The sequence below is a fragment of the Cicer arietinum genome, chromosome 4, assembly GCF_000331145.2.
Source record: "Cicer arietinum cultivar CDC Frontier isolate Library 1 chromosome 4, Cicar.CDCFrontier_v2.0, whole genome shotgun sequence".
Taxonomy (NCBI): Eukaryota; Viridiplantae; Streptophyta; class Magnoliopsida; order Fabales; family Fabaceae; genus Cicer; species Cicer arietinum.
Window position 1 is genome coordinate 26978387 of NC_021163.2, and position 12633 is coordinate 26991019.

At 34.0% G+C, this 12633-nt stretch overlaps 1 protein-coding gene across 2 annotated transcripts; it reads right to left on the minus strand.

The window, feature by feature from the left end:
* Positions 1–526: 526 nt before the first annotated feature.
* Positions 527–12432, minus strand: LOC101501805 (DExH-box ATP-dependent RNA helicase DExH1). 2 transcript variants are annotated; one of them, XM_012714937.3, is made up of 16 exons: positions 12033–12432; positions 11616–11761; positions 9820–9919; positions 9517–9729; positions 9309–9404; positions 8751–9026; positions 6783–6986; positions 6521–6676; positions 6187–6279; positions 5215–5429; positions 3258–3417; positions 2759–3032; positions 2483–2675; positions 2186–2372; positions 1578–1946; positions 527–958 (listed from the first exon to the last, which is right to left on the minus strand). In XM_012714937.3, the coding sequence occupies exons 1-16, from the start codon at positions 12324–12326 to the stop codon at positions 830–832; spliced, it is 3105 nt and encodes a 1034-aa protein (XP_012570391.1). In that variant the 5' UTR covers positions 12327–12432; the 3' UTR covers positions 527–829. The 2 variants fall into 2 exon arrangements, with proteins under 2 accessions (XP_012570391.1, XP_027189532.1); XM_027333731.2 differs by lacking the exon at positions 12033–12432 and having other exon boundaries at positions 9820–9923; positions 11616–11757.
* Between the last annotated feature and the right edge of the window lie 201 nt (positions 12433–12633).

Sequence of the window (12633 nt, forward strand, 5' to 3'; positions counted from 1 at the left end):
AAAGGCTAAGATTACTGTTCAATTCGGGACCTAAAACTAAATAGGGGGTTAATCCCTCCAAATATGACAGCAACAACATTCATCCCTAATACATTATGCTAAAACTCTTTTATCAAACTGTCTTACTACTCTAATATTAGAGCATCTTTGTAGGTACTCCTCACATTAAGGGGTGCATTCCAGGGGGTGCACCCTACCTACTTCGAACCCCATAAACATAAGGAAACAACATTATTTCACATTCAAATATTTATAAAATTTCAAAACAGTAAAGGTAATTTGATATTTTTTTTCATATTTGTGTGGAGCATTATTTTAGGGTGGTGTATGAAACACTTGTGGAAGACAATAATTACAATAGTTTATCAAACTTTAAAATTCAACACTCAACTTTATAAAGACCGGTATTGTTTATATGTGTCATTGTGAACAATCATTATTCCGTGACTTTATTTCTTCTACGATAAAATTATTTTATTTCAATTAACTTAACCTTATAATTACTAGTAAGTTTAGCTAATCAACATAGTAAGAAATCGGTGCTCAATACAAAGTCTCTGACAATCTTTTTATCACGTGATACAATTGTGCGCTTGCTGTAGTTACCAAAGAATCTAAATGTGTAATCTTATCCTTCTTTCTCCTTCATTTATCGAGTGCTGTATGTCCTTTTTTACCAAAGAGAAATAGAATAGATGTTGCACATATACACTCCAAATAATAATGGTAGTGATTAATAAAAACTACTAACAAAATCATCAAAATCTAGTGCCAATTATAATAGCTAACGAATGCCAGTAAACAGAACTGTCAGCCCTGAAAAAATAAATTATCGCATGATTTGATTTTGCAGCAACTCAATAGCAGCAGCAACCACTCCTTTTCCTTCACCAGAAATGTCAAACCCTGGTTCTTCAATTTTTCTGTTTAGAAGCTTGTCAAGCTCCCCACGTAATTTCTACATATCCAGTTACCATGTGTCATTTTAGAAATACACACTTCTTAAAAAGATGATACTCTTTCCGCCATCAATTATAAGCAAAAATTTCTTCTTTTTTTTTCACACTTACCAAGGATGGTAGTTAAGTGAATTTAATTTTCTTGATTTCATGTAAAAAAAGAATACAATTACAAACTCACCCCTAATTATTATGGTCAACTCCCACAACATTAAAGAATTAATGTCAATGATAGTTTTGAAACAATTTCATTAAATGTGGATAGATTTTTTTTTTTTTTTTTTGAAAAGGCAAAATCCAAAATGTGGATAGATTAGTTGACTTTTGTTTATACTTAAGATCAATAAACGCATGCACTTTTATGTTTATAATTGAGTCCAGAGAGAGTAGTTATGTTAATTTTTATACCCTAAAACACCTGTATTAACTACAGTGTTTAGAGCAGTAGAATATATGTGGACTATTTAGTCAAATGAGGGTATTGTTGGAAACAGCAAATAAATGTTGTGTTAATATTTTAAAGTTATAAATAATTTAAGCCAAATATTCTAAATGTAACAGGGAGTATAAAGGAAAAGCATCACGGATTTTATTGGAAAAAAGATTGAGAGAAATTACCGTTATCAACTCAATGACACTCTTTGAAGCAGAGAAATGAAGGTAACCTCCAAGCATCTCAATGCCCTCACCATTTTTGCTAGGGTCGAGATTACCACCAAATAGAAGTAGGGCATAATCTGAAATGTTGGTAGAGTCTCTAATATAGATGCTGGTTGTTTTCACTTTTTCACTATATACCAAGTAGGGCAGAGGAAAGAGATGAACTCCAGCATTAACAGAAGAGGGATGGATGTCAACCTTCCCAACTTCTTTAGTGTAGAATGCTGTCCGTTTTCCTCTTCTTTTGCACTGCACAACATTAGGGTAGAGCCCGGCACAAAGAATTGCACAAACCATCTCCAAATCATGACTGTACTGGTTGTAAGCCTGCAGAGATATAAATCAAGATTGATAAACATCCATGCCCTTGTTCAGAATTTAGTCATAAACTTTCAGAGGTAAGCAGAAAACGGGAATTATCCAGACTAATATGATCAGTGATCAGTCAATAGGAAAAAATTTAACCAGAGTTCATTTAAGAGTGAGAAACTAAATTGGGAGAGGATATGGGGAGAAGTGCTTCAATTAAAAATTTAAAAGAAAAAACAAATGGGACAAGGGCTTACATTGACACCCTTCGACTTGTCAACAAATCCAATGTCAGATAATAAATTGAGAAATTGCATTCTCATATCATCAATCAACCGCAACGTCACTGGGGATAGGAAATTTTCCCAACAAAATTCCTTTTCACCCCCCCTACTTTTTGCCTCCTTCCATCCTTCAAAAGCTTTAAGAAGGGCTATATGATCACTGAATCAAAAATATACTTATAATTAAGCAAGCACAAGAGTGGTTAATGAAGTAAAATTTGAACAAACACTTGGAACAGAACATTTTCTTGAACAAAATCAATGACTAACCTGCAAGAGTCACCAGCAAAAGATCTTTTTGCTGCATCAGCTTCCTCTTTTCTGTTTATAGGTAGGACAAATGGGTTGCGGTAAGCAAGTGCAGCAGCAATAGTTAATGCAGGACTGAGGCACTGAAAGATAGAGCCCATGAGAAGCATCTTCCCTATATTTGGGTCCAGAGGTACAGTACAAAGATGCCGACCTGTAAAGATCAAATTAGCTCAGATAACATGCAAAGCTTAAACTAAATAGCTTTAGTAGACAAGCATGTTTGGCACAGTATACCCAATGGAGTAAGCTCCTCCTTGTCATCTAATGCCCCAATTGTCTTTAGAAGTTCAATAGCATTTTGAACAGCAAGAGGATCTGGTGGCTGAAGTGCCTTTCCTAAAAATGATGCCACAGTTCCCAGCTGCAAGCTTTTAATGTGCAGGCACAACTCTTGCAAAGGTGTTCGTAGGATTTCAGGTAACTGATACTCTGGCATAGCATCGTGGATCAGTTTTGGATACAATCTATAACAAACTCCAGGTTGTACTCGACCAGCACGACCACGCCTCTGAAATAGTCTGCTTGTTAGTGAAAAAGAAAAACATAGAATGTACCATGTTTACACTCTGTTCATGCCTTCTATATTTGGATTTGGGGGTGGGGGAGTAGAGTCTCAAAGACAACATTTAATTATTCAGCAACTACAAGAATCAGATATAATACAAGCTCAGCCTCCGGAATAGTCACGTGTTTTATGCAGCTAAAAAGTTATGTTCCGCAACTTCAACAATACCTGACGTGCCGAAGCCTTTGAAATCCATGATGGCAACAAGCAGGCAAGCTTATTTAGAGCATCATAGCTGGTTTCCTTTGCTTTACCACAGTCTATGACATACACAACATCATCTATGGTGATGCTACTCTCAGCAATATTTGTCGCTAGCACAATTTTTCTGCAATGGTAAAATAACAACGATAAAAAATGTAGATGCTAAAGTGATACCAAACTCAAATAAACATGTAAGCAAAACACCACAAGTCTTTAGTAGTAGAACGCAAAAATACAATTGCATTGTAAAACGCGTAGAAGTCAAGTTTTCCAAGAGTTTGGACTTAGATCAAATGAATAAGAGCCTTGTTGCAATGGTTGGAATTGTTACTATGTGACTAAGGTCACAGATTCAAGCCATGCAATGAGCCTCTTGCTAATTCAGATTACTTTATCTTTTTAAAATTTGAATTTATTTGTCTTGATAAGACTGTAACAAAACCCTTCTCATTAAGTGCTAGTTTTTATTTTATCAATTAGAATAATTGTTAGTCATGATGTTATCAATTAGGATCCTTTTCTTATGTATAGGATTTTAAAAAGAAAGACTTGAATTGGAAGAAATATTCAAAAATTAATTAAGAATTGAAACTCAGAGAAATCTGTTTTAATTAGGGGGGGACTGTGTTAGTTTAGGAGGGGATCTTTCAAGTTTCGAAGGACGAGTCAGTTTCTTCTTTTCTTTATAGGTAGAAAGAAGGAGTCTTCTATGTCTAGGCATGTGATTTGGTTCTATGGCCAAGGGGGTCACAACAAATTGGTATCAGCAGTCAGCATGGGTGACACAGAATTTAAATTAGAAGTTCATGGACCATACAGCTATCAGGCAACATGCCCCGAAAGAACAGATGGTCTATCTTTCCATGAATATTCGAGGGGCAAATAAGGGATCGAAGAAGAGAACTTGGGAGTAACAGGCAGTGGTAACCGAGGACATAAATGATCTCCGCGAGACAGAAGTGAATTGCAGTCAGGGGGATCAATTGTTCAACAATACTCAAGATGGAATTTCACACTTATGATGGCAGATCCCTTAGGGTGGCTGCGACGCTGCTATGGATGTTTTTTTACAAATCAAAGAATTGTAGGAGACAAGGTGAATTAGCGCCATTTAATCTCTAGGAAAGACAATTATGTTTTAATCAGATGGAGCAAGAGGAACTGGAAATAGATTGCTGGTGCTGAAGGGAATCCTGACATGTAAGAATTTGACTGCCTATGAGTAACATAATCCATTGGGCGAACTCCTTTTGAAGTGCGGGTACTTTTGATATTATGACTGAAAGGAGAGCTCCTTTGTGAAGGAGAAACCATTGGGGGGATTTCTTTTCAATATTTTCTTTCAGTTTTCAATAATAATAAATGTTTTTCTTCCATTTCAATTCTCTGGTTCATAACACCTTTTGAAGAAAGGATTTTTGGAACAAGCTTACTGTAGAAGGTAACATATTCAGAATTTCATAAACTAGCCATTAAATTCTAAAAATCAACAACCAATGGCCAGAAATACTAAGCATCAGATATATATAATTAAACAAGCTGGAAATATTGCAGCCTTCTTCTAAATTATTATATATCATAGACGAGTGAAATTGAGACCTTTGTGTTCTTGCCAACCAAGTTTTTTATAAATAAAAATAAATGCTTTGCATTGGAGGCTAACTTGCTCAACTTGCTAGGCTACTTTCGAGTTTTCGAAAGCAAGCACTAACCAGTAGTTCGATATATACAGGAAAAATTCCAGAAAACATATCAAGTAAATTTGATTAACCAGTTTTCGTTTACAAGTTCCCCTTTGAGGATCAACATGTTTATATATACGCCAAAGCAATATTCACATAAATTCCTCACAAACTTCTCCAAGCATATTATCACGACAAAAATCTGTCTATGACAAAATTAGCAAAAGAAACATGCTTGCCTTTTGTTAGGGGGAGGACGGTCAAATATTTCACATTGATCGATGGTAGGCATTGAACCATGTATTGGAAGGATTAAGAACTTGCTACGGTTTCCAAGTAAGTTATTTCCTTCAAGTTTGTCAAGTAACTTAGAAATTTCATCCCAGCCAGTAAGAAATACAAGAATTGCTCCACCACCTTCATTCCGACATATATGCTCAATTGTTGCTTCTACCTGAAACAAAATAGTAATCAAATGAAACAAACACTTAAAAAACATCATTAAAGGCATAGAGCCACATGAGTAAGGAAGATAGTAAGAAATGAAACAACCATTGCAACCGTGAAAACACAAAGCACAATTCATTGACAAAGAGGAAAGCCAAATAGCAAAATGTTAGAATGCTAATCTTGATTCATTAGCATATCTAAAACAAATTAGAATATTAAACTACTGTAGTTTGTTTAGAGGATGTGAATAATATCTTAGTTTCATTAGCATATCCACCTCAAATACAGAATAGGATAATAACTTGATACTCTAGTGGATTATTTGAAACTCCATCAAATTTTGGATAGGATACGATCTACTGAGATTCGTCCTTTCCTACTCTTATCCAACTATCTTATTCTATATAGCCTTATTCTATCATGGCCGTCAAACAAGCCCATAACTTCAACAGTAGCTATTAATTAGCTCTATAATCAGTTCATCATTAGCTCTATAATCAGTCCATCATTAGCTCCTATACTCAATGCACTGATTGATTAAACCAGATTATCTATGAGTACAAACACACTCAATTTCTTACAAATACTTAGTTTCAACAGACTTCTGCACTAGCTGCAGACAAAAGAATAAAGCCTCTGATGCTTTTTTACCGGATAATTACTCGTTAAGCTAAGAGACTTGGCAAATAGCCGATACCCCTAATTCATAAAATACAGATTCATCTGGCATTTGCAAATAAATAAATGGTGCACATACATACCAGACCCAAATCAATTTGTGAACCTGACCAAGCTTCAAGAGATTTTCTAACGGCCAAGCTGTAATTTTTGTAATGAGTATCTACATCAAGTTCCTGCAATAACATAGAGATGTGCAAGCATTATTCATATTTATATATAAATGATGGCAAGGGACTTTCAAAAAAACAATGGCGAGGGGTGAGCTCTCTAGTAACAGTAGTGGGCAGCAGCACAAAAATAAAAACTCTCAAAATAACAGGTGGTGAAAATAAAAGAGTCCATAGATCAAAGTATCTTAATCTTATAAATCACAAATACCATAAATACATGTATTCATATATCAAGAATACATGCCTCAAACATTTCGGTCAAAGGATCCTTCTTAGAATCTTGTTGTTTCCTTTTTCTCCTTGAGTTCCCCTCAAAATTGTCAAACTCCGACTTGATGCTATATCTAGTTTTCTCCAACACATCTTCTAGGAAATGCTCCACCACTGGGAAAGTAAATCCCTGACACATATGTCCAAAAAAAAGTTATATAAAAGAAATACTATTTGCATTGAAATAATAAAAAAAATATAACTCAATAACATGAAATTTAAGAAGAATGCAATACCGGTATGTGCATTGTTGGGGCATTTCCAAAGTATTTGGAGAATAAATCAGCATTGATTGTGGCACTCATTAGAATGAGGCGCAAATCTGGACGCCGAGGAAGAAGGTCACGTAAAATTATAATTAAAAAGTCTTCATTCATGCCTCTTTCATGAATTTCATCCACTAGCAAATGACTAACACCAGTTAACTCTGGATCTTGGACCTATTAATAAAACAAAGATAGAAGAGAAAAGTGAACACAACACCACTGGCTTTTGTGAAGAACATATGAACATGCCGTATAAGGCTGCGATCAGTGGCGGAGCTTGAACGAAAATGTTGGAGAGGCCAAATTTTTAAAATTTTAATGCATAAATAAAAAGATATAATATAATATTGTATATAAAAATTTTAAGTTGTAAATTTATAAAAATATATTGATGATCAAACTCTTAACCTTATAAGATAGAGTTAATAAATCAAATTTTGTTTTACAATTTTTATAATTAAAAATTAGTTTCTAAAACTCTATATTTTGTTTTCAAACACTAAAATTTTATAGTTTAATTGTTATGTTTTGTCAATGTAAAAAGTTTTACACTGTCAGCACATCACAATCATCCATAAATGTGACTTTAAAAGTAATTATAATAAAAGTCAAATTATTTTATTAATCTAACGGTTATGCTTAATTAACAATGTAAAATATATTTACATTGTCGATGCATACAAATTAAATCCAAATGTTTACACTATTAATATAATTTTCTTAACTACAAGGACAAAAACAATATTATATATATATAAGGCTAAATACCACTTGTGATCCCTTAACTTAATTTCAGTTAACGTTTTAGTTCTTTATATTACAAAAAATATGAATCTAATTTAATTAGTTTTGGTTAAATTTTTGGGATCATATAATCATTGATTTGATTTTTATATCTCTATATAAAATTAATTATATATCTAGATAAAATTCACAACTCACATAGTTGGAATTTAGGTTGAAATGGAATTTAGGTTGAAAAATTTAGTTTATTTTATAACTGTAGTAGTTATTTTTGTAATTTTTTTATAAACAATTTCCTCCGATTTTTCTTTTATAATAGATATTTGAGTTATAATTTGATCAATCGAAATTGATGTATTTGATCCATAACATGGATCAAATAGATCAATTTTTATTGACCAAATTATAAAATAAAAAAAAGAGTGATGTTATTGGAATACAAAACTTAACACAAAATACGATACAAATACAATACTGTGTAAAATAAAGAGGATCCCATTTTGTATTTGTATTCTAATATACATTATTGTATTTGTGTTTCATTTTATGTCAAATTGTGTTTCAATAACATTATTCAAAAAATAAAATAAAAATAGTAGTATTTTCAAAAAAATTATTGGGGACTTTAGGGCGTGGCCACCCTATGTCCCCATGAAGATCCGCCAATGGCTGCGATATTCTTAACTTCATATTTTTCCTCTTTCAAATTTAAAATAGATATTTGGTAAGACTAATCTAATCTTGTAAATAAGTAACTACTTCATCCTCTCCTCCTCACTGTATGAACTTAATTTTATATTCTAATAAATCTATACAAGCATCACTGCCACAATTGGGAAAATGTTAATTAATCACCAACTATCTGAAGTTATTAAGTGAAGACTCGTGGTTTATTTTATGCCGAACACAGGTACACGACCCTCACACAAGATCCTTATGGGCTCAATGCATTGACAATGCAAGTGTCTCCCCTGCCTTATATTGAAATTCAACTTTCATTTAGATCAATGGGTATGGAAAGAAATGATTTCATGACCAGTTGATTATAGATGCTCCAATGACATGTTGACCACCAACTCTCCCAAAAGGTAAAGTTGTGAGATTAGACTCTCCAATACCTGTTTAAACTTTTATGAATGCGGAAATTAAAATCCTAAAAACAAGATAGGCAGTTACAGGGGAATCTAATATTACCAGCTGCCGAAGTAATACACCAGTGGTGCAGAAAAGAAGGCGTGTTTCTGCAGAACGTTTAGCTTCAAGACGGATGTGGTATCCAACAGTTTTGCCAAGAGTTTCACCCCTTTCAGAAGATATACGAGCGGCAACAGAAATTGCAGACACACGACGAGGCTGAGTACAAATTATGTTGCAGTCAGCTCCACGAAGACATGATATTTCTTCTTCCAGAATGAATTGTGGCAGCTGTGTTGTTTTGCCACAGCCTGTCTCTCCTGAAACTACTAATACCTGCACAAACCCCAGTCAAATTTTACTCTATTCTAGAATGAAAACTACAATTAGAACCATAGAATGACCATGAGCGAAGTACCAAAATAAGTTCAAACAGTTTGTGCATCATATTGATGATTAATTCCACTTAAAAATCAAGCAACAAAGTTTGTCCTCTTTTAAAATTTTCCATGGAGATCTACAGATATAATTTCTTAGAAGCATTGTGAATCAAGTCAATAAACTATGGTAAATAAGTCATTTTTTCATGAATGATTAATAGCTCTGAGCTCTCCACACCTGATTTTCTCGAACAGCTTTCAGAAACTCAGACTTCATTTTAAATGCAGGAAGCTTCTCCCTAAATGATTTCATTTCCTTCAAACTATCACTTGCCTGCACATTTCCAACCCATCGTAAGTTTAAAATACAGCATAAATCAATCAAATAGATGCAAACAAAAGATACTAGATTTATGGTCAAAATTTCCTAGAAAATGCTTCAATACCTGCACCAGCTCCTGCCTTTCCTTGAGTGCAGCACTGAGTTTCTCCTTTGAATAATCACCCTGCTGTGAAGAAGCAGATTTTATAGTAGTAGTGGATTGTCTATGTCCCATATCAGTTGATACAGAAGGCGCACTAGCAGATGCTGTCCCCGTTGACTGTGAGCTATTTAAAAGATTTCCTACTCTCCTCTCTATGTCTGTGGACATTCTAATCTGCAGAAAACCGAAATTAGTATATTAGCAAACTTTCAACAAGAAATTGGTACTCGTATATTGAAATGAAATGTAGTAGGTAGACTTCACCTCCTTTTGTGTTGATCCATGACGCTCATCAAGATCTGCACGGTAATCAGGCAAAGGAACTTTGCTAACAACAAGAGTCTTCCCCTTATTATATGCATGGCTTTCTTTGCGCAAGTAAATATCATGTCATGAAGAATTTAAGGTGTGAAACAAAAAAAAATCATCAGATTAAGCTATAGATGTCCACGAGCAGAATCAATAAATGCTGAGTGTGTATTGCATGCAATGACAGAAATGATTTTGTTTTCACAAATTCAATTGCTGTCAAGAACTCAAAAAAGTTATGCAGCACAATACAGTTGCATGGTCCATCTAGACACTAGCCTAATACTGCCAGCATATGACAACATGCACACAAAGGAAGTGAAAAACAACCGAGCCATAACTAAGTAAAGCTCTTAAATAAATTTGTTTGCTGTATAATTTGGCCCAGTGCACATTACAAAGAAATTTTTTCCCAGTCAATGAAATAGTGTGTTTGTCTAAGTTTAAAAATAATTGATTTTAAAATTGTGCACAAATGCAGTTAACTTTCTGGAAGTTTTATATAAAGCTGAAGCTTTTCTGGTATGCTTACAATTATAAAGAGTGTTTTTTTGAAAGAAAAAAAATTTAAAGAGTAGTTGTAATTACAACTTTTTTCCAGAAACTACTCAAAGTAGCTTTCAAAATAATCAGAAATCTAATTTTTTTCAAAAGCTAAAACGAACATCCTACAAACTTTTAGAAGTGGATTTTTATGTCAAAATACATTATTATTTTAAGAAGAAATTTTAAACAACCTCTGTCACGGTTAGTACAAAGCAAGCCAACTGCTTATCTATGATTCATATTGCTGTTGACTGATAGCTTTTGTTCCATACGTAGTTGTTGTAGTTTATTATTGTGCAGAAAGTATATCAAGAAATTGGGACAATCATAATGTCAATCGTGGATCGCGAAAAATAGCAGATTGTTCAAATTATGCTACGTAGTAGTGCTATAACGCCGCTATAGCAGCTATTTGACAAATAATTGTACTAAAAAGTATACCGCAAACAATAGAGATTTGTTCCAATTCTCCTAAGCTATAGTGCTGCTGATGCTATGGCCGCTATTTGACAGAAATCTATATAACACATACTACTAGTGTTACTGTTACATAATTTTGAGTTACCTACTTTACAGATACACAGCCAAGTTCAGTCCAAAACAACTCATGGCTTGGCTTGTTAAGTTCACAAACGTGAAGTATGGTTTGGTTCGAGGCTGATCCTCAGAAAGACCCCAACTAGACAGTGAATATGATCACTCCTACTTCACCCAACAGAATATATATGTAACAATAACATCGCAGCCAAGTAGAACCAAACACTTTAGAAGGTGGAATCAAATCAAACATTACCCCCGGGCCCTGGAGGTATCATTCAGGGAACTCATTATAAGAAATAACATAACTACTTTTTTATTTTTAGTAAACATCAGCATAAACTATGAATTAAGACAAACAAATCAAACAATGAAGAAATATAATCAACAACAAAGTCTTCTCCGACTAGCAGAATTTTATTTTTTAAATGAACTAGCAGAGTTGTTTATTATACATGTGCATGTACATTATGATTATGATGAATTCAATTCAACCATTATTGATTAATTTTCTAGTTAAAAAAAATAAACAACTCATCATTCTCCCTTCAAATTAGAGGAGTAAAACTGATGATGAACCCATAAAACACTAGATATATACGAAAAATAGTTTCAATTCACTATCTAGTAAAATGAAGAAGCAATTAAGAGCGTTTAAATGAACATACAAGTAAAGCTCGTGTTGATAAGCCATATCAGCTAGGATTTGCTGATCTGCAATGCTGAAGTAACGCTTTATAACCATCTCCTGTTCCCCTCCTTTTTTCATCTTCTCTATCTTATCCCACCATTCATTCTCATCAAGCACTTCCTTCTATAACACAAAAATAAAAACCCTAATTATTAACAATGAAATTGATCAAACTACAATTCAAATCACTAATGAACTTCCATTTCAACATTCAAAAACTTGAAATCATGCATTTGGTTTCAACTTCAAAATAAAAAATAAGACCCTAACTATTAACAATGAAATTTATCAAAGTAAAATTTAAAGCACCAATGAACTTCCATTTCACCATTCAAACACGTGAAATCATTAATTTGTTTTAAACTTCAAAATTTGTATGAAATTTGAAATGTACCTGTGCTTGTTGTTGTTTAAGGCGTTCAGCTCGCCAAACAGGGTCCCACCATCTTTGCTCACCGCGTCCACCACCTCTGCCGCCGCCGCCGCCTCCTCCTCCTCCACGACGGCCACCGCCGCGACCGGAGGATGAGGAACTACCTCTGCGGCCGCCGCCTTGGTAGTTAGGGCGGTAGGACATTACAGAGGTGGTGATTCTAAGGTTGGAGGGAAAAAGCTTGGATGCGTGCGGGTGTATGGAAGCGAAGTGATGATGGGAGTGAAAAGTATTGCGGAGAAGCCAGTAAGGCATTTATAGCAGAGGAGATAGTGGAGAGTGGAACATAGTAAACGTGTTTTGCTTGAGAGTTCCACGCACTTCGCTAGTGTGATTTGCAACGTGGTGAGCATAGGCAAAATACATTCCCATAAAATTTATGTTTTACCAAAATAATGGTTTGATATTTATATTGTTTTTTAACACTTAGAATTATAGCTCATTTTCTGCATAGATTTTCAAATTTCTTATTTTTTGTTTTAGTTATTTAAATTATATTTTTTGGATTATTAATTTTAAGTTATATTAAATTATATTTGTAGATCTTGAATTACTCTTAAGT

What these genes read in the sequence shown, in the direction of transcription:
- LOC101501805 (XM_012714937.3), bottom strand. Translation starts at nt 12,326, where the DNA reads ATGCCTTACTGGCTTCTCCGCAATACTTTTCACTCCCATCATCACTTC. An exon ending in CTTTGACCGAAATGTTTGAG is followed by an intron (nt 6,280 to 6,520) that starts GCATGTATTCTT and finishes ATGTTATTGCAG; the next exon opens with GAACTTGATGTAGATACTCA. An exon ending in GGAGGAGCTTACTCCATTGG is followed by an intron (nt 2,676 to 2,758) that starts GTATACTGTGCC and finishes TGATCTTTACAG; the next exon opens with GTCGGCATCTTTGTACTGTA.